Source organism: Diospyros lotus, chromosome 4 (genome assembly GCF_014633365.1).
Source record: "Diospyros lotus cultivar Yz01 chromosome 4, ASM1463336v1, whole genome shotgun sequence".
NCBI classification, from domain to species: domain Eukaryota; kingdom Viridiplantae; phylum Streptophyta; class Magnoliopsida; order Ericales; family Ebenaceae; genus Diospyros; species Diospyros lotus.
Window position 1 is genome coordinate 20,628,457 of NC_068341.1, and position 23,020 is coordinate 20,651,476.

A 23,020-nucleotide genomic window follows, 5' to 3' on the forward strand; every position below is an offset into this window, starting at 1 on the left:
GATCCTCGCCTTCGACTTTAGCTTTGCCCTTACTGGAATGATGGAAAGCAAGGTGAGTCGCAAGACTCAACAAGTTTTTAAGATAGGAAAGGCTATAAATTAAGTAAAAGAAGCAAACTCCCCGGACATAGTTCCACACATACACACAATCCATGTGACGCTACAACACAATAGTATGGCATAATGAAAGCACATATCGGTCCTTGGGGCCCACACAAGACTCCTGGCACCCAAGTCCTATATCAACCTGCCGCTGCCTTGTAAGGCAACATAAGTCTTCAACAAACCTATGCGCACTCCTCGGGTCGGTGCTCCCGACACCCGAGCCTCTGAATAACCGAGCCCTAGGCCTCCTCGGAATGGTACTCCTGGCCATTCGAGATTGCTGAACAGATAGTAACCATGTAATGCTCATATAAAATGCAAGGCGTAGTAAGCATCAACTAGATACATTGGTGCTCATACATCCAGGCATCAGGCAATGCTTCTCCCACATAGTAAATCACACGCGATGCATATGCCCGTGACAAATGCAACTAACAATACTAGGATGTCCATGTCCAAGCATAAATAGAACATGAAAACCCCAACATGCAGCCCGTACCCATGTGCATACCAAACCATGCAACAGGAATAGAAGATATCAAGTCATGCAGTAAATCATATAATGGTAGAGCTTGTCAGCAGTACTTGGCACCGGTCGAGGGTCAGTGGCCAGGAGTGTCCGGCCGACGGCCTAAGAAAGACCGTACAATAGTCACTCCAATGTCAATAAACAGCCGACCCTTGCCCCCACTGCTCAATAACTCTAGCCGACTTCCAGTCACAGAATCCATAATTATATCCAAACAACTAAGAACCTAATCCCCACATGAGTTCAGCATCATTCCCAAAGGCGTGGGGGTGGCACAAACCCCTGTAGGCAACCAATAAATAAAATCTCGAATGATAGTTTATTAAATTTAATTTACACCAAAAGGCCTCATAACTCCATAATTAATAAAAGAATCAAAATGAATGAAGGGAGGGTAAATAATTTCACAACGGAAGGAACCTCGTAGAGGGAGTAGGAAACTTGTCTCGTAGAAAAGATCATTGGGCTTTTTTTGTCCAAACGCGGTAAAATTATATAAACTGCAACATCATATAATCTTGCCAAAATTAATAAAATTGGACTCTAAATGAAATTCCAACCATACAGAATTTGTTACTCAACTTCTCGAATTACATGATATCCTCAGACTGTGATTAAAAGTGAGATTTTCTAAAAAAATCTCAATTTTCCTCTGATTTTTCGCTACTCGCGTGAGCGCCGCTGCTTCTGTTTCTCCTCTAATTTGGCTGTTGATTTGCTGCTTAATTAGGCTATTTAATAAGCTATTTAGTGGCTTTAATTTAAAGGAAAAAGGCTTGGTGGAGAGGCAGCCACGTGGGCAGCAGAAGCTGCCGCCTGCGCTGGCTGCTCCTTCAATTAATTTTGCTCATCACTTTAATTTTAAATGCTAAGTCAAAGCTTATATGGAAATTAACAGCACTTCACGCAATCCCTCACCCCTCCAATTCCTTCTACATTATTATGATGCATTCCCTTAACTTATACATTAAGCATGAAGGATCCTACAACAACCTCTTAATTCATTTACTTTTGATAATTTATTATTCTTATAATTGTTAATAATTATTATACTTATGCTTATTACTATTATTATTATGACTATGAATTAACAACACCTATTAATATTCTATTTAAATTAAATTAACACAATAAACTAGTAATTAAATTAAATTATGATTTACGGGTTGCTACAACTTATTTGTGTTCAAATGTGGACAAATTATTTGTAACATTTAAATTACTATTGTGGATTATATAGGTTTCCTAGAATCGTTAAAATCTAAGTGAATCTAGTTTCTAAGGTAAGCTAAGGAGAAAACCTTGGTGTTGGTGATTTTTCTAAAACCCATTGTAATCTAGGAGTGTATCTAGTTTCTAATGTGAGTTAGTGTGAAAACCTTGGTGAGATTAATGGAACCCCAAGGGTGATTGAGACCTTGGGAGAGTAGAGTAGATGTGTGTGGAGACACCGAACCATTATAAATTGTCTTGTGCCTTATTTATTATTCTTGCTATATCTTGTGGCTTGTAATTTATTATTAATCTCAAATATAATTTATTATATTTATCAAATATATATTTTTTAATAAAATCATTAATCAAGAATATTTATTAAAAGGGAGAAAAATTTTAAACATTCAATTCACCCCCTTTTGAGTGACCATACCTTAAAGGACCAATAAGAAGAAAAAGGATTTCCTACTTGACAATCAACACTAACATGTCCCCCTCGCCCACAAAGCTCACAAGAAAGAAAATGAGAAGAAGAAGAAGAAGAAGCATTCATAGTTGAAACCCTCAAATTACTCAAATTCTTATTTAATTCAGCAATTTGAACAGATAGGGCAGTGATAGAATTAACATTATATATTCCAACTCCCTTTTTATTTGCTCTCTCATTGTCCCATTGATAATTGCTGGCTGCCATCTCCTCCAAAAGTTCATATGCTTCTTCGGGAGTTTTCCTCATAAAGGTACCACTTGTAGTTGCATCTAACATCGAACGAGAAGATTGATTAATGCCACTATAAAAAGTTTGCATTTGCATCCAAACAGGTAGACCATGGTAAGGACATTTCTTAAGCAATTCCTTAAATCTCTCCCACAACTCATATAAGGATTCATTACCAAATTGTGAAAAAGTTGTTATGTCATTCCTTAATTTAGCCGTTTTAGCAGGTGGAAAATATTTAGATAAAAATTTTTGTGCTAAGTCATTCCATGTAGTAGTAGAACTTGTAGGAAGAGAATTAAGCCATTCTTTTGCTCTATCTTTCAAGGAAAAGGGAAACAACCTAAGTCGAACTGCATCCTTACTAACTCCATTATGCTTAAAAGTATTACATATTTTAAGAAAATTAGCAATATGAGAGTTAGGATCATCATTAGGGCCAGAAAATTGTACACTCATCTGGATCATTTGAATAATTGCAAGCTTGATCTTGAAGTTATTTGCTTATACATTTGGCCACCTAATGCTTGATGTAATGCCATCCAGAGTAGGTGTAACATATGAGCTCAATATCCTTGGATTAGTTTGGGTTGCTTATTCTTGCTCCATCTTGTTTTTTTTGTCCTTCTTTTGTTTTTTCAAAGTTTTTTCAATTTCTTGATCAAGGGATATCAATTATCCACCACTAGTGCGTGTCATGCACCATGAAACCTACAATGAAAAAGAAAAATACTAAAATTAAAAATAAAATTTCTAAAAGATGAAAACAATAATAAATAATAAAATAAAATTAAAATCGCAAATCCTAAAAGAAAACAAAAAAAAAAAAATGTTCAATTTAAGGCTAACTTATGTAGTTTTGATATGCAATAAATTAGTCCCCGGCAACGACACCAAAAACTTGATGTGTGATTTATGCACAATTAATTCGGGCAAGTGTACCCTAGTCAAATATGCATATAGTGATAAAAAGAATGTCAATCCCACGAGAATTAGATCACAATACCAAAACAATTTTAATTTAGCTTAAGTTGAACTAATTAATTAATCAGATGATTAAGAAGAAAAAAAAAACTTGAATTCTTTATGAGAAAAATTAATTAATAAATGCTCTAGGGTATAGATTTCATTTAATCTGGGTTATGTAATTATCTATTCAATCCGATTCAAAACCAAAAATATCCTTATATTATTTTATAATTATTTGCATGTGATGGTGGATTTCTCTCAATTAATTAATAACCTTTCTCAAGTCATATTAATCCTTTATTAATTCAATTTCATTTTCAAATTTCTGAACATATATCAACGAAATAAATAAGCATTAAGTTCTTTGGAAACCTTTAATCTCGGAAGGGGATTTGACTCACTAAGCTTCCTCGATTCCCATATATAAGCTAATCATCTTTCGATCTCATAGTCTAGCATGTGATTTATATTGCCTATGAATCTAATTTATAACAATCCTTTAGTCAGTCATGTACAAATCATTAAATCATTAAAATGTGTCCAATCTTTTACAACATTAAACACAACAATATAAATTTCTCGCGCAAATAATAATCGGGTTTTAAATCGAACTAAAAAAATAATTACATAATCCCAAAATCAAAATCCATCCAAACCCTAGCTAAAATAATTTAGATAAACATTATTAAAATAAAAATAAAAATAGAAATTAAAAGGAGAAGAATGTTCCCTGCCCAGATCTAAAACAGATATGGGTCACATAGATTTGAATCGCATCCGTTGCCGTTCCTTGTTGCTGTGTGCTACTTCTATTCAATCTCACTCTGCTGTGTGCGCCTCCAATTTCCTCCTTAATTCATCCACTATGCGCGTCTCCAGTGCTTGACCGCTTCAATTCCTTCTGTTTGCATGCCTTCCCTTCCTTGTCCCTGTTATGCTCTTTATATATATATATATATATATATATATATAGGTAGGGCATGGAGTTCCAATTGCATTGCAATTGGACTCTATTTATTATATTAATATATTATAATATATACACAAACTCACACATTCACGTTACTAATAATAATATATAATAATATAATATAAAAATAATATAATATATATAAAGATAACATAATTTATAATATTTAATATACTATTAATTACAATAACTTTAATTATATTATAATTATAATATAATTATTTAAAATATTTATTTATACAATTAAGCCCTATCAGCGGCCACCACCGGTCGCCACACCCCACGCCACTACCTCTATTCTGCCCTTTATCACCTGTCTCCATCGCTGCCATCGACCGCAGCTTCTCTGCTTTGCGTCAGCCATGGCCGCCTCTGCCACTACCTTGGCTAGCATCTCCCTTTCTCGATCTCTCTTTTCTCTCTCCCAAGACCTCACCTCTTTCTTTGCTCCTGCATTTGCTCTCTGCAAATCGATCGACCATTCTCTCCTTATAACTCTTTACTACTCACTCGCACACACAACATAGATATGTATATATATATATATTTATTTACATTCTACATGACATAATCAGACAAATCTCCTCAAATCATGCAGACAGATTTCCCTCAAATCGTGCTGTAATCTCCTTCAAATCTGGCGCAAATCTCAGTCGACACTCGCGTGCACATCTATATATATTATTCATAATAATAGAAAAATTATATATTTAAATCCCAAAATTCATCTCTATTTCACTTAGGCAATTCTCTAATTGCATTTATATCCTCAAACATCAAATTAATTTACACTATGATATCGAAAATCCAAAATTAATAATTCAAAACTTAGTCGATAAGGACGATTTCGCTCCAGTGTCCTCACCAGGCTATTGAATCATCCCGAAACCACCTTAGGGTTGATCCTTACATAAAATTGGAGCCCCTTCAGGGTTCCATTTACTTCTCGGAAGTCCTCTACAATAATTTGATTTTTCAGCCTGAATTAAAGTTGTATCGAAAAATGTCTCGATTCCAATTTCTTTTAATATGATAAATCCTATCTCAAAATGCTCATAGAGATCATATCATTTTTCTTAGACATTTACACTTTGAGACATTCCCTATAGTCGATTCGGTACTGACAACTGCAAGAAATTATACTTAAGTCCTTAATCTTTTGATAATTTCACCTTTGACCCACGTTAAAATTACTCTTGAGCCCTTTTGAAAATATGGGATATTATAGATAGCCTAGAAGAATCCAGATATTGGCCACACGTCCAATGTTATTGCATTCCTTCCTCTCGCCTCTCTAGTTTCTTCTTACTTGGTGACCAAGTAAAGCGGTGATAGGTTGCCAGGGGATGGGAAAAATCAGAGAAAAGCATGGCTGAGAGTGGGTTTAGTCTACCTAATGACTGCGTGCGTGAATTAATTAGAGGAGATGGCAAGGATGCAGTCATGAGGGCTTAGAGAGTATAAATAAGAGAGAAAGGCTTGGCTAGGGGAAGAGAAATGGAGAAGAAGCTCGGCAGTGGCTAAAAGTTGGAGTGGAGACCAAAGGAGATTCGAGGAAGAAGAAGGCGCTACCAATAACAGAGAATAGGAAGAAAAGAAGGAAGGACAGTCGAAGGAGATCATTGCAAGAAAAGCTTAAGGCAAGCTCCATCCCCTCTCCTTTACATTTAAGTACTGCAAGATCCATGAGTTTATCTTCTGTTTTTCTTGACTTTGTTGTAATCTCCCTCTTGTTATGAAAATAGAGTTTGGCTCACCCTATTACTCTTTGGGAATGATGCTTCTTGTCTAGGTTCAAGCATACGCAAGGTATTGTTTCATCTTGCAAGAAAATGGTGTATGGGTTCGGTCTGACTATTTGAGTTTATTAAGTTATAAGTTGTGAATGTTGACGTAAAAAGGGTTTAAGCAGAAATAGAGTCTATTAAGTGCATGAGATGAGTTTATGGAGTCATGTAAGAGTCTTAATGGGAAAAGTACAGGAAGAGTCATGGGAAAGGTTATGTTATGTTAGGTTTAAAGTGTAAGTTAATGTTGTTTGTATGTGGTTAAGGGTGTGGGGTGCAAAGCTACTAGCTATCGACCGTGGGTCGTGGCAGTTGATGGCTGGAATGTGTGAGCATTGGCACGACTCGGTTGACCTAAGAGCCAACTTGGGTATACTAGGTGAGCATATACATTTGGAGCATTCACATGTGTGTGTTCTTACATGGGTGTAGCATGGCCTGCTGCTTGGTTCATAGGGGCTTTGTTATTATGTTTACACTACAAAAGCGGTTGCATTTCTTCTGTGTTGCATTGCATAGTGAGTAAGAGTGGCTATAAGGGATAAGGGATGTAATAAAGATCATGTTTCAAGCTCAAGTGGGCTAGGGGTCAGACTCGTTGTATATGTTTTAAGCTTGAGTGGGCCAGGGGCCGGACTTGTGGTATATGTTTCAAGCTTGAGTGGGCTACGTGCTGGACTCGTGGTATGCAGCACGTTATGATGATGTGTTATGAATGATAGGAAGAGCCAAATGAGGTGATAAAAGGTATGTTATGATAATATGTTATGAATGATAGGAAAAAGCCAAATGTGGTGATAAAAGGCATGTTATGATGATATGTTATGAATGATAGGAAAAGCCAATGATTTGATAAAAGGCAGGTCAGGAGTGATGAAATGGTAGCCTATTCTGAGCTACTCACAGGTTTGTATGTGCGACTTGGGCGCCAATGTGTGTATCTTATGTGGGCCCCAAGGACTTTCTATGTGCAGATTACGTTATGTTTATGCATTTAAGGCATGAATTGTACATGGCATGTTGTGTAGTTGCATTGGCATGAAACGCATAGGGTGTAGGGAAATTTTATTTTCCTTAACATGTTGCCTTTCGTTCTTATGTTTGCTGAGTCTCGTGACTCACCTTTCATGTTACATCATTCCAGGTGTATATGTGGCTGGGCTAGGGGAGCCAAAAGGCCTAAAGGGGTTGATAAATAGGTGCTTGCATACAGGGTCATCCAGACCTTAAAGATGTTGGGGTTGTGTTGAGGCGAGGGGTCTACTGTTTTTATTCCTTACTAAGGTCGTTTGGCTAAGTTATGTCAATCCATGAGATTATGTATGAAAGAGGTCATGTTGTATCCGCTGCGTTGTTAGGTGAAGGAAATGTATGGGAAATGATTGGCATTTTTATCTAAATTTTTAGTCGTGGCCTCTTGAATTCGAGGTCGTGACAGATCGATAAGCTAATATCGTCGACTATTTCTACCCAAACTGTCGATTGGTTGAATGAAACTGTCGACCGATTGGACTATGTTTGATATTCATTTTGTGAACAAGTAAAAATAGTCAACTGTTTAAGCCATATTGTCGACTATTTTTGTTGAGAATATGTAAGGGCGGGCAACCAATCAAATGCATTTCGTGAAAAACCCCTCATCTTATTCTCTCTCGGCTAATTCTCCCTTTGGTTCCCATACCCCGTTTGAATGATTTCTTTCACTTTTAATTGATTGATTCACCTGTTTATTTAGCCTCCAAATCATCAAATGGAGTGAACCAAGCACCTAGTGGTTTCGAAAAACCCTAGTTCTCATGAATTATCAGATATCCAATGCCTTGGGGACAACCCACGAAACATGGAGTGGTTCTCGTCACTTTTTGGGTCACGGGATGACCTCCTCGGTAGGTTTCTTAATATCTTATTTCTGAAATCCATTCGATTTCCATACATTAAATGTTTTTGGAATTTTGGTTAGATGGATTTTATCTCGTTGCATAGGGATATTTATGTTGATGTCGTTAGAGTTTGTTATTCAAATACCTCTAATGTATTCTGTTGGGATTTTCAGCGATAAATCCTAATTAGTCTTGAAGATTATTTCCTATTCCTAATATTGGTTTCTTATTTAGTGTGTAATCCTATTTTGTACTCAGTTGTTAATTATTTTTAGGCAAATAAATCTTAGTCTTGGTGAACAAGGAAACTAGTCTATAAATAGGATGATTGGCTTGTTCTTCAAGGTGTGCAAATTACTTGTGAGAGACCAGTGAGAGTTAGGAATCGGGTGGAATTGGGATTTGGGTTTAGATAGAGAATATTGAGCTTTGCAGTTGTAACATTATTACATAGTGATATTTTTTTTCTATTGTTCTGACGACCATGGTTTTTCTCTTTTAGGGTTTTCCATGTAAAAATCTCTTGTGTTTGAGTGTGATTTAATCTTTTGTTTCTCATCTTATTTGTTTTCCAACAAGTGCTATAAGAGATTTGGTTATCAATCGCTTAGTAAGCAAAAGATATGTCAAGCATGATGAAGTTTGATTTTGAAAAGTTTGATGGAAGATCAATTTTGGCTTATGGCAATAAAAGTAAAGGTTATCTTGATCCAATATGGGTTATGCAAGGTGTTGAAGGGCAAACCAACTCCTGAAGGCTCTGAAAAATCTAGTAAAGTATTTTGATGGAAGTGCAAACAATCCGGTCATGTGAAAATAGATTCTCGCGCTGATAGAGCAAGTTTGACAAATGGCTCCAAAGATTGTGACATTGAAAGTTCATCTCTCAATTTTGTGGGAGATAAAGATGTCCTCTAAAGAGATGGATACATCCTCATGGCATGCCGCTAGACCACCAAAGTTGCCATGAAAGAGGATTTGATACTTCTAGCGAGTCTATAAGGTTGCACACGAGCATTGGCTTAGCGGTGATGCAAGGTGTGTGGTGGAAAAGATGTCGATAGTTGAAGAGCACCCAAGGAAACCAAGCATAGGGGTTGCACCATAGTTTTTCAGCAAGGTACTTTTCGACATTATGCCGTGAAAATCTTAAGGCAGTATGTGCCTAAGTGGTTGTACCTTTTATGGTGGGGTATAGTGATCTTGGTGATTGAGATCATGGTGATTATCGGTAATAGATAGTAATGGTTATCGTCTGAGAATGGGCAAATGTTTTTTAGGAATTCTCATTGAGGTGGTGGTTTGTTGGGATTTTCAGCGAAAAATCCTAATTAGTCCTAAAGATTATTTCCTATTCCTAATATTAGTTTCTTGTTTAGTGTGTAATCCTATTTACTAGTAAGTTGTTAATTGTTGTTAGGCAAAGAAACCTTAGCCTTTGTGAACAAGGAAACTAGTTTATAAATAAGATGCTTGGCTTGTTATTCAAGATGTGCAAATTACTTGTGAGAGACTAATGAGAAATAGGAATCGAGTGTAATTGAGATTTGGGTTTAGAGAAAGAAAAAATATCACTATGTAGTAATAGGATTTTCAGCGAGAAATTCTATTTAGTCTTGAAGATTATTTCCTATTCCTAATATTTGTTTCCTGTTAGTGTGTAATCCTATTTTCTAGTCAGTTGCTAATTATTGTTGGGTAAGGAAATCTAGGCTTGGTGAACAAGAAAATTAGTCTATAAATAGGATGTTTGACTTGTTATTCAAGGTGTGCAAATTATTTGTGAGAGATCAGTGAGAGCTAGGAATCAAGTGTAATTGGGATTTGGGTTTAAAGAGAGAATATTGAGGTTTGTAGTTGTAAACTTTACTATATAGTGATATTTTTTCTTTGTCATCCTAACGATTGTAGTTTTTCCTTTCAGGGTTTTCCACATAAAAATTTCTTATGTTTGAGTGTGATTGGATCTAGCCGACAGGATTGGATGTCAGCTCAAATAACACAATTCCTTCCTTTCATGACGACCACTCTATCTCGCCTACCACCATCTACATCACCCTCTTCTCCACAGTCGCCGCCTGAGTCTTAGATATGCTCAATTATATGTTCACACATTTTGTATCATTGTATGTTTTTTCTCTTTAATGGATGTGTTTCTTATTATGTATTGATCTTGTGACTTATGTATTGAACTTTTGTTGTTTTGAATATCATGTTGATTGGCTATCTCGTTTTATATATGAATTACATTGCCTTATTCATTTCTGAACCACTAATGTTTGTTTGTTTATATTTTTAAGAACAAGTCATATTAAGAGGGAGTTTATATTAAGGGGAGTTTTGGTAGTACATTTTTTTGTTTAAAAAAAAAAAGAGCCATTTCTTTTAAACCCTTTATGAATCATGAAAAAAAAGGGGAGAAATTGATGTGTTGATAAGTTTTGTCATCATCAAAAGGAGAGAGATTGTTGTTTTACTCTTTAATATTGTTTTGATGATTAAAAAACTTCATTTGATCAATCAAATATTATGCATCCATCCTTATCAAATGACTTTCTGTAGGCGCAACTAATTTATTTTAACCACTATAATTAAGCACCATATTGAAAATTATCTAATGACAAAATAAGTTTTTAATATCCTTGATGGTATTTGAAAAACCAAGTTTTTATTGTCAAAAGAAATTTTTGTATTTGATCCATCAAAGTTGGTCATATGACACTCGAACATTAAAACCATATTTTTAAATTAGAAGGCCAAACTGTTGATCATTTGCCTTTGAGGTGTCGACCGACTTTCCAAGCATGTCGACCAATCTTATGCAAGCTCTCAGCTAGCTCCGATCGACAGTTACTACATAAAAATGGATCAACCATTTTTGTTCCTATCGAACGTTTTCGTTCCACATGTTAACCGTTACTTAAAGTTTTGCACTAACTGATCGACCATTTTCATCACAGATCACTTTAACGACTAGTTTTGCATATCATTAAATGCATCAAACGACTACTACAATGGCTCATATAATTCAAGCATGGGAAAAAGTTAAAAATATGGACCAAGGTCAACACTAAAAAAAATAGATGAGAACATGTGCATTCAAAGCGATATTTAAATCATTATCAAAGTGCTTTAGTGTTCTAAATTTTTTCTCTCAAAGGCTATATTCTTCAATTGTACCATTCCATTTTAGTCTACATAAATTTTATTTGAGAGATCATTGTAACTGAGAGATTCATCTCTCATATTCTCTCTTGTCATCATTTTGTAATTTCCTACCTTGAGTGCTAGAGGGCCTACTTGTCTTCAAGTAGGAGGTTTTAGTAAAGATTTTTAAAATCCTTAGTGAGGAGCTAAGGTAGTGGAACATGTTAGTTAAAGTCGAACCACTATAAATTGTTTGTGCCTACTTTTCTTACTTTCTTTGTTTCATTTGTATCTTCTCACATTCAATTTCATACTTGTTGATTTAATTCACTAAAACCATTTTCAAGTTAAATTTCTTCAAGGCAAGTCAAATTTTTTTTTTTAAATAAAAAACCCAATTCACCCCCCCACTTGGGTGTGTGGTGATCTTTTTTGACAATCTAACACATCATTCATAGCAGCTTCGTTTGTGCTCCTAACAGCAGCCCAAAACAACCTTTTCATCTTTTATGCTTTATAACTTTTCTTCCAGTTGGGCACAATTTATGTGCTCAACATGTGGTGCCAACTCTCCTACAACATTTAATAAGCCTTGAAAAGTCCAACATAATGGGTGACACATCAACTCATTAAAGTCAATAAGTAAATAAAACATTTGGAAATTTGCAAGTACAATTACTGATACCTTTTGCAGGTCACTGATTAAGGTGAAGCCCAAACCAATGGATACCCTAAGTTCTTCAAAAACAAGCTTCAAAAACCATATCCATGACCTATAACTCTCACCCTCTACTAGAACCCAACAGATGGGGAACATTTGATTGTTCCTATCTTTACCTATAGCACACAACAATGCTCATCCTAACACTGACTTTAAGAAACAACCAACAAGTCCTACAATTAGTCTACACCCATGCTTAAAACCCTTTATTAATGAACTAAAGTCTATGAAAAAACTTTAAAATATTGGCTTCTCCACGGTGTTCTTCTCAGGATCACCACCTATCAAAAACCTTCATTCCCTATCAGTGGCTGCACTCTCACCCTGCAATTAAAACACAAAACAAAACACAATAAAAATTTTATATTTTTTTTCTTTATTTAGATGAGAGGTTTATACTCGTCAGTGTACGAGTGCAATTGTAGTCCAAATTTAAATTTATACTTTCTGGATGAGTCCAGGTCGTCCACTGAGAGATTTATTTATGGAAAAAGAAAAAGAATGTCACACACACGCACACGCATTTAGATGGATTGGTAACAAGATTTTTTTTATGATTTTTCTTTTTATAATAGATACTAGAAAATAAAGCAAGGTAGAAGTTGAAATAAATGCTTAATGTGAGGATATAAAATTGGATAGCACTTGAGTTAAGACAATTTTAGCACCAACCCGTTGATTCCCAAATTTTAGCAGATAAGGTTAGTAACATTAATTTAATTTCAGATATGAGAGTTTGTTACTAAATGCAATTAGAGATGATGATAGTTCTAGTTTAAGCAATCCCCATACATGATATGCGGGATTCTAATTTAAGCAACTACTATAAATCCAATTACAATTAATATACAAAATAACTAAATTAATCATCCGGGTTTGGGTATGATAGTGTTTCCAGTTCTAATAACTCTCATGCGTGACATGAAAGCTCTAAGTTAGGCTTACACTCCAATCCAAACCTAGTGATTTTCTAATAATTAAAACACACTCATACTGAAATTTAAATTAATGTTACTTATTTAAAGCGCAACTTTCTTTGGGAATCATTAGCGTTGGACACTGTCCTTACCTTAACCCAAGATTAGATTTAGCTACTCATTTCCATTTAAAAGTTAATTGACAAGAATTTAAATGGTGTAATTTAAATAATAGAATTTAAATGACAGGAATTAAAATAGCAGAAACTAACCGGCCATTTAGGCGGTGGATAATTAAAAAACAAGAATTAAAATTGCAGAAATTTAAAGGCATAAATTAACCGGCCATTTAAGCGGTGGATAATAAAGTAACAATAAATGACATAAGAATTTAAAAGAAGAAAGCAAGGAAGTGAGATTACAAGAGAAAACAAGAGAGAGAATAAGAGCAATTCTCTAAGAGAAACTCTAAGAACAAAACTAAACTTTGATTCAAGTAATAACAACTTTTTTACAAATGCACCCAAGTGAGCTATTTATAGCCCACAAGATGCAATACAAACCACACAATTATTCAACTAAATATAATTATATCTAATGGGCACTCACAAAACATTTACCTAACCAATGGAAGAAAATTAGGTAAAAGACAAAAAATACCAAAGACTTTAGGTGGTGGACTACTCATAAGAATACAAAAGACTTTAAGTGGTAAATCACTTATAAAAAAAATACAAAACAAAGAAAAGTCTTCTACAAATTGGGCTTTGTTGGGCCTTTGATTGGTCTTGGGCCTTTAGTTGGTCTTGGGCCTTTGGTTGGTCTTGAGCCTTTCTTATGTTGGATTCTATTTGATAGTTGGGCCAAGTGCACTTAAAACATCCTCTAGACTCCATAATTGGCCTTTGAATTTGAGCAATAAAAATGGGTAATCCAATGTCTTCCATTATGCCCCTAATTAATTGTAGAAGCCAACTTCCTTGCTTCATCCTGAAATAATATGTAATACGAATAATTATTTACTTTAAGCATAAATATAAAGCCAAAATAGGGATATAATTCATTAGGATATCGGAAATATTGACCCTTATCAATCAGCTCTTATAAGCTCTGCATAGTATGACCTCAATCTACTATAATGTTCAGCTAATGACCCTCTGATCATATTCAAGGCTTTCCACTTAGCCTTATAACACTTTAATGTATTCATAGTAATAGAAAACTTGTCAGCTATGTTTGCCTCCATATCCTTGACATCCCTCCCCTATTTAGGATTTCTTCTAAACTTGTGTAGTTACTGTGTGGCAAGCTAACTGGAGGTTGCCTTCCTATTCTTTAGAACTCTAAAACAATTTGTGTTACTCTTTTAAGATCTTTATAGCAAATGTTGACTCATTTTGCATCAAGTTGCCGTACAATCTCTAAGGATAATCATCAACACACATTTCCTCTAAACACTTCTTGCCACTCTTCATGAATTTGACATTGTAACCATTAGTTATGGTTCACATCTGGATAACAGATTTACACTGTGCAAAATCATCAAATCTCATCCTTAACTTGAAGGTATTTCCTTTATGATCACATGTCAGATCATAAACCACAACCTTCTTTCTCTTCTTAGTTCTCATTATTAATGTTGTGTGCCCTAATACTAGATTTAGATGGCGTCTAGTGGGCTTGTAATAAATACATTTGTTGTATCTTATAAAAGACAAGTTTATCTTCATTTATAAAACTCTCTAGTTTGTTATATGAATGAGTCTCTAGATCTCATGTATGAGAGTTTTATTCTTAAAGTGCTAAGACTGTGTGACAAGATTCTTTGGCGACACAACTTCTTAAATGATTCCTAGTCCTTAGATTAATCGGATGAGGACCCTGATTAGTCGAGTATGCACTAGCACATAGTTTACTACCTTAATTAGTATAAGTTACTAATGGTAAGAGTGGTGAGTTACATACCATTTGACATGGGGATATCTCTGGTAAACTCGTGGGTGGTTGTTAGAGAACAACACACTGAATGTGACACAGATGATTGACCACGTGGTGTTGTGGATAATGGTCATATCGTCTAGTTGTGATCGCGTAGTTGATCCTTAGACTTGAATTGACACAATTGTCTTGTTTATTGGTGTGCGGGATTTGCTAATGCACTGAACCATCCAATTGCGAGGTAGAGAGGTTCATCTGTTCCATGTTACTGGTATATGAAGATAAGTGTTCAGGGATAGAATCTGTCACCATCGTCGTTATAGATAAGGTGAATGTCCTACGTGGTCTATTATTAGTCGGGATGTTAGGTGATGGAAGGATTATAGTACATGGTAATCGTCAATTGTAATAACCTTACTGGAAGTTAGACTTTAATGTCTTCTATATTGTCTTGAACCATTGCTAAGCGCTTCCTAGGACCTCTCAAATCGTCATCGGGATATGGATAGATTCTTGTGATGGGTCAGGGAGTGTTGGCTGGTGCCAAATGAATTTTGGTGCTATCTGTTTGCTAGCGAATAGTGAATCTAGAAAGTCACACACTATATAGTGTCACGTCTAATATTGGCATTATGCACCAATTGTGTCTCAGATATGTTCTTAAGCATTAATGACTGTAGTACGTTAAATGTTAGCGTGTTGGAGCATTGAGAGTCGACTACCTCAATACTAGGAGTTAACTACCTTGGAAATCGATTGGCTAGTGGACAGGAGTTGACTCCCGATGCTGCCTTAGCCCTTCTTAGTGTGGTCCACATGGAAAGCAATTAGAGGGTGATGAGGAGGCAATTGACAGAGGAGAAATTGGAAGAAAGCTTGGGCTTGGCAGTTTCTACTTCTGATTCTTTACTTTTGCCTTTTTTGCTTTACTTTGTAAAATCAATTGGGCATGAGCATCACACGGGAAATTTACACACGGGTACTGGTGATACAGAATCCTCTACCTAGCATGGGAAGAGGTGCACGTAGAGGTGTCGGATTGTCTGCTAGGTATGGACAGGCTAAGCCCACCACGATTTGAGGTGGATTCGGTCTTAGTATAAAAATGGTTTCTGTACTCATCCTGACATCAAGCTATGGGTATATTATTTATTGTACTTCATATGATAAAATAACGTGTTGCTTAAATATCCAAACTATATATGGTGTATGTATTTATTGCTTCCGTTGTGTATGTTTGATGTACATAAAATTGTTAATTTTACCCATACCACCATATATGAATTTCGTCAGTTGCAACATCATTCTCATCAAAAGTGGAAATGGAATTGATATCATCATCAGACTCTTTATATACACCGTGGAAACCGCTAGACTCATCTTGACCTTTATTCTTTTCCATTTGTTAGAACTGTATCATTAGCTAGATTCATGACTATGAAACCCTCATCATTTAGAGAACAATTTCTATATTTTTTTTTTGATCAAAGGGTAAATATGTATAAATGATCAAAGGAATGTACAAGTACTCTGGGCATACCTAGGGGACATGAAACCAAACAATTACAAAAGACCCATAGCTAGAGACTCATATTGGATTAAAACATAAGGATACAAAGTAAACATTGGCTTGTATACAAAGGTTTTAATCCTCATTATGATGCATTCTATCGTGGGCTTTGAATCCTCAAAAATCGATCTGTTACGGGCCTCCCATAAGAAATATACTGTGCTGCCAAGAGCCATACGCTTAACAATGCTTTGCCAGCTAAATCCATGCACCACCCTTTTAAGCCATCTAAGGGCACTTGCAAGAGATGACAACCTTCTTCCCATACCCAACCAATCCTTTATATGGGACCACACATCAGAACAAACACGACAATGGAAGAACAAGTGCTTTGCTGATTCCTTCGCTTTAATACATAACGGGCAAGAACAGTTAATGTCCATGAAAGAAAGCTTATCCTTTGTTAATAGACACAATCTGGTGCTAAGCCACAAGATAAAAGCATGCTTGGACACTGGGCACGAGCTTCAGACAACCGAAGCCCAAGGCTCCCTCTGGCCCTTAGGCCGAAAGAAATCATAAACAGCATGAAGGCACACATTAAACCCTTGAACCCAGCTAACCATAAGATTAACCCCTTAATGAGGGGACCCCCGATCATGGATAAGCATGTCCCTAATACACAAAATCATTTTAAGCAAAGTTGAATCATCCTTGCTACTTTGCCTTTCCCAAATAGAAGTATTAGATAAATAAAAATGGTGAACCCATCTCACTTAAAGGGAGTCCTTTTTGGTGTGGAAATTCCATAGGACCTTTAAGAGAAAGACCATATTCCAACATTTAAGATCCCTGAGGCCCAGCCCTCTCTCAGCCTTAGGCAAGTAGATAACTTTCCACGCCACTAACGGGGCCTTTGAATTCCAGAGGAACTGCTTTGCAAATTCTAATGATTTTATCAATCACAATAGCTGGGATAAGGAGAATGGCAAGCCAAAAGCTCTCAATCCCTTGCAAGACCGCTCTGATTAATTCCACTCTACCAACATATGAGAGAGACGCCACATTCTACAACTTGATGCAATCAGAAATATGGTTAATTAAGGGCCTATAGTGATTAACATGCAACCTAGCTGCAACCAAGGGGATGTCAAGATACCGAAATGGCATGATGCCCAAAGCAAAATTAGCTACCTGAAGGATCTCGTGAAGCTCTTGCCCACTTATTCCTATCATAAAGGTACTCGACTTTAAAGCATTAGTATGTAGACTTGATTTTGCCCCAAATCTCTAAGGTAATCTGTAATAATTTTGACAGAAGGCACATCACCTCTAGCAAGCAATCATTTCTATTTTTAATACTATTGCACCTAGCCTCAATATGCTCCTCATCATCTGTTGGTAGATCATCATCTGATAACCCATCTTCAGTATCTGATTACTCTACTGGTTGATAATCTTCATCAAACTCTTCACTACAATCAGCATCTCTGGAATACTCATTGTCATCTACTGGCAACATAGCAACACTATTTGCATCATCTTGTACCCCCATTTCACCTGCAGCGTGCACATTGTCTTGCCAATCTTGGCATCATTTTCCTCATTATCACCTACTCCCCCTTCAGGTTGCTCAGCCTCAACACATATATGGACTGGCTCATCAGGCCGTACGTGTTGCAACATCTCCATTACTTCCTTGTCTGAAACTATTACCCTCACCCATCCATAAAGGTCTGTCTAGGTATGAGGTAGGCAATAATACTTATCTTTACATATAGCATACGCTTGCAATCATCAATCAAATTCCAATATCCAGTCTTGTCAATGTCACAATTGGCCATTATTTGCTATTCTCCACTGATGTACATTATCACATTGTTCTTTAACTTAAAATGTCCACCATGGTGATAGATGAGGTCAAAGAAATCCCCCATCCTGCTTTCCCATAACAAAAAATCATGCAAAAAAGCCAAAGCAACACATATCAATTAAATAATATCACAATCATATACATACACGCATATATATATCAACTTATCCTATTTTGGTTAAAGAAAAATTTTAAAGGTGTTAAAGTGCATGATATATTCATTACTTTCTCTAATAAGTTGCTGGAGAAGAGAGAGGGAATCGCACGGCGTGGCCTGCTTTATTTTCTTAGAAATGAAGAGAGCCAAAGACAAAGAAAGGTTTAGAAAAAAAATAAAATAAAATATTAGAAGAAAAAGATAAAGATAATTATAAAATAATTTTGTGCAAAATTTATTCTAGGAGTTTTAGAAGTTTAGTTTAATTTTGGAAAACAACACATTTCAAAATTTTATTTTATTTTTGAACTATTTTTTATTTTTTTATTTTCTATAGAATAATTTTAAATAAATTACCTTAGACACCTCTAATCTAAGGTTTGTGAAAAAGACATGGATATCCTTGAGATATTAAAAATAATAAATACTTCCCTTCATGTTACTAATTGTGAGTCACTTTTTTCCATCGTGAATAGGTGATTGTTAATTTACTAATTGTGAGTCACTTTTTTCCACCTTGAATAGGTGATTGTTAATTTTTTAAAATATATAAAATACTCTTGATCATCGACTTTACCTCTCTCTTTCTCTCTTATGTAATTATAAAGAAATGAAAAAAATTACTAGTGCTGGTTGATCACCATCGTTATCTATCGCCGATGATGATGAAGTTAATCTTGACATAACCAGTTATATAAATATATATAAACATACACATAGATGTATAGCTAAGTTCCCCTCTCTCCATCCTTTATTGCGGTGACTTGGTTATTTATTTTGTTTTCCCAGTCTTCTGCCCTTCAGTCTTTTGGATTTCCCTCTCTCTCTCTCTATCTCTTAGTCTTGCTTTGTCAAGAGAATGAACAGTCAACCAACAAATTAAACTACAATAGTTTGTAAAATTCAGAAAGATATCAAGAGTGAGAAATGTTACTAAAAAAAAACTGATTGATGATGTTGCTAGAAATAGAAATACGATCAACATGCGAGAAAAAAAAGAGAAAAGTTTTGAAGCATCCAGTCCAAAAATTTTCAATAGTATAAGAGTACTTATTGAATTGGCTGCACACTCGTTGCTTTAATTCAATGAATATGGGCTCCCGCGAAACTGAAGCAGAAGAGGTCATGATGAAGCGTCCAATCCAAACATTCATTGCTTAAAATTTTGTTGCAGTTTATTTACTGTGTAAAGGCGGCAACTGGCAAATCCTAGAAAGTTGCCATTACTGCTAGTTTGCCTTCTGTGCTTCCTCCAAAGCAGGCAGCAGCTTTCCACACTCCTCCATAGCCATTTATTTTATTTTTATTTTTATTTTTACTTTTTAACTCAGAATTATTATCATGGGGGTGCATTTATTTTAATTATGTTTGAAAATACATAGATAGATTAGATAGATAGATAGATAGACACGAGAGTGGCAATCAACAGAGTCAAGTCATTGATGGAGATGTAGAGAGGGGGGTGGGAGGGGATTGGGGGTAGAGTGAATGATGAGAAATGGAGCCGAGTGTAAGTTTGAAGAAATGGCAGCAGGCAGCATTTAGATGAGTGGATTTTGGATAAGATGTTGAATCTCTTTGCTCTTTCCTCTTTACTTCTGCACTAATCAAAGCAGCGGCCCTTCCAAGTTCCAAATCCCTTTCAATCACGCCACTCCTTTGAATAAAATAGCTTTTACCTCTTCAATGCATTCATCCCCAAAAATCAAATATTTATTGAAAATATATTTTTATAACCTAATAATTAAGAACTAAAATTACTTAATACCCTCTTTAAATTTTTTACAATTTATAAATAAATTGTCTTAATTTTATACAAATATATCCATAAATTAGGGTTTTATGATCTATTTCTACCACACACATGTCCCCACCAGAGCTCCATTTTTTTTTTATCTTTTAACACAGCCACAAATAAGCTTAATTATGATTTGTACTTGTTAGAGGAACTATTTTGATTAATAAAATTAATATAATTGTGTATTAAATATTTTATGTACTAAGACTTAGACCATCAGTTAAAATTATTTTATAAGAAGCTTAACTACGGGCAAATAAATATATATATGTATATACACTATTATATAAATAAAATGAAAATTTAGTATTATGAAATTTTATTAATAAAGTATTTTTTTAATAACATTCTTGAAGTATTTTATCTAAAAAATAAAATTAACTATGCAAATAATATTTAAATTCATAAATTTTAATTAATAGTTAACATTTTAAATACATTTATCACTATATTAAGTCTTAATTTATTTAAAATTATATTTAAAATTTAAAAATATATTATTATTATTATTATTATTATTATTATTATTATTATTATTATTATGGCCTAGTAAATTTTTATCTAAAATTTTTAATATTTTTATAATATATATATGTATGTATATGTATATGTTACATCCACACTTTCCACAAAGCCTTGAAGACTCATTCGGCAATATAAAAGTCCTTCATCTCTTTTAGAGAAGAAACCGCTCCCCCAAGTAAGCCTAAGACCGAATTAAAATGTGCAGCCCAGAAGAAGAGAAACTAATTCAGATGGTCCGAGACTTCATTGAATCAGGATCCGCCATTTCTCCCTCTCCTCCTCCTCATGAAGAACCCCCTCAAAACCCTCAGACACCTGCAATCTCCTCCACTCTGATGGTTTTATATTTTCATCTCTGACTCATGATTCGTTTTCTAATTAATTCTCTTCCGGGTCGGATTTAATCTGCAGCTACATGTGGGTTCTTTTGTCAGGATATTCTTTCGAAGCTCACAGATGATGAAGCTGAGATTCTGGAAAAGATCTTACTCTACACGAGAGATGTACAAATCACGTCTGATGAAGAAACCAAGAAATGGATTGTCCAGAGATTAGTAAAAGATGGTCTTGAAGCTTCCCTATGTAGAACTTCTTGGGTTGCCACTTTTGGTCGTCCCTCAGGTCCTCTCTCTCTCTCTCTCTCTCTACACACACACACACACACACACACATATTTGATATATATATTTTTCCCCACGTGTGTTATTATTATTTGTTTTTTTAACTATTCGGTCCCAAACTTAGTCCAAATAACTGGGTTATGAAATCCCACTCCCCCAACCATTAAAATGAGTGTTAAGAGACAGATTGATGGGGGGATTTCGCCTTATCCCGTCCAACTATACAGTTTTAGGAGGGATCGAATAATGGGATTTTTGTTTTACAAATATCATACAAAAATTGGCAATTTTTATGTAACTGTAATCTATTACTCGACCGACTCTATTTTTTTTTATTTTCCTTTTTTTAATTATGAAGAGAAGCCTTTTTATAAAATCCGGTGTTTGGTTCAAAGTATTTGAATACACAGGCGATTATGAGTACATTGACGTGGTGAAGAAGGTGAGCAATGGCGGAGAGGCAGTAGTGAGGCTGATAGTGGACATGGATTTCCGGTCACAGTTCGAGCTGGCGAGGCCAACGCCGGCCTACTCGGAGCTCTTGAACTTGCTGCCGTGCACATTCGTCGGAAGTGAAGAAAAGCTCATGAAAACGGTGTCTTTGCTTTGCTCCGCCGCCAAGCAGTCTCTGAAAGAGAGAGGCCTTCTGATTCCTCCATGGAGGAAAGCCAGTTACGTGCAGTCTAAATGGCTCTCCGAGAACTGCAAGAAAATCACTTTCTCATCGGCCTAGAAATCTGCGTTTTTGAATAGTTGGGGAAAGGGAATTCAGACTCAGATGGGTTTTTGTCGGGCATGTGGAAGTAGGAAAACAGGAGACCAACGGATTTTCTCACGTTTTCTTTCGTTTCCATTTCTTTTCTATTTCATCTTGTTGAAGCGACCGAAGGGGTAGAGAGAGGACAGATGAGCATTCCAAAAGCAAAAGGTCATAATTAGCTTCCCAAAGCAAATTCGGAGAACCTAATCTAATAATTTCTAACCTTAATATGCTGCCAAATTCAGTGTCATGCTCTAGCTATCAAGTCCTAAGACTTTAGCAATTTATAAGGCTCTCCCCAATGCTCTACTAATTTTCCTTTGTTAAGCTAAAATCTTAGCGATGAGGACAGGAGGAGCTAAGAGCTAAATGTTTAGCTATTGCCATTGTCCACCGTAGCACAACAGTCATCATCGCTGCAGTTGCAATCGTCACTGTTGAAACACGATTCTCTATAGAAGAAGACGAACACGATAAAATATATTGCAAGCGATTTGTCACACGACAAAAAAGAAGTGGTGCATGGCCAGAAAATACAAAGTCATGGTGAAAGAGAAAATGAACAAACGGGACAGTCGGGCATTTGGATTATTAAATTAGAAAATAAATATTAAATTTTTATAGTAGTAAAACTTTATAGGTAAAGTAAAAAAAATAAAATTGGAAATTTATTAATAAATAAATTAAATAAAGAGTAGAATATGAAATATGGTTAGAATAAGCATAATTTTTGAGATAAAAAATGAATATAAAGTTAATTGTTTAGAGGCTCTAAATCATAGAATTTAATAAAAGTTGACAAGAAAATAATAAAACTAACAAAGAAACATAGTTAGCCAAAGAAAAAAAAAAATCAACAAAGAAACAAAACCCGAAACAGT

General features: G+C 35.3%; 1 protein-coding gene and 1 non-coding gene across 3 annotated transcripts; both read left to right on the forward strand.

Annotated features, from left to right (window-relative positions):
• The first annotated feature begins 2,673 nt into the window (after positions 1–2,673).
• On the forward strand, positions 2,674–2,780 carry LOC127800847 (small nucleolar RNA R71). Its single transcript, XR_008022874.1, has one exon. It is a non-coding gene; the product is annotated as a small nucleolar RNA R71 (small nucleolar RNA).
• Positions 2,781–20,889: 18,109 nt separating this feature from the next.
• On the forward strand, positions 20,890–22,214 carry LOC127800313 (uncharacterized). Of its 2 annotated transcripts, none has more exons than XM_052334856.1 (3): positions 20,890–21,097; positions 21,194–21,380; positions 21,775–22,214. In XM_052334856.1, exons 1-3 carry the CDS (start codon positions 20,957–20,959, stop codon positions 22,110–22,112), a joined length of 666 nt encoding a protein of 221 aa, XP_052190816.1. In that variant the 5' UTR covers positions 20,890–20,956; the 3' UTR covers positions 22,113–22,214. The 2 variants fall into 2 exon arrangements, with proteins under 2 accessions (XP_052190816.1, XP_052190817.1); XM_052334857.1 differs by having other exon boundaries at positions 21,790–22,214.
• Positions 22,215–23,020: the final 806 nt, after the last annotated feature.

What these genes read in the sequence shown, in the direction of transcription:
- LOC127800313 (XM_052334856.1), top strand. Translation starts at nt 20,957, where the DNA reads ATGTGCAGCCCAGAAGAAGAGAAACTAATTCAGATGGTCCGAGACTTC. An exon ending in CAATCTCCTCCACTCTGATG is followed by an intron (nt 21,098 to 21,193) that starts GTTTTATATTTT and finishes TTCTTTTGTCAG; the next exon opens with GATATTCTTTCGAAGCTCAC. An exon ending in CACTTTTGGTCGTCCCTCAG is followed by an intron (nt 21,381 to 21,774) that starts GTCCTCTCTCTC and finishes TTTGGTTCAAAG; the next exon opens with TATTTGAATACACAGGCGAT.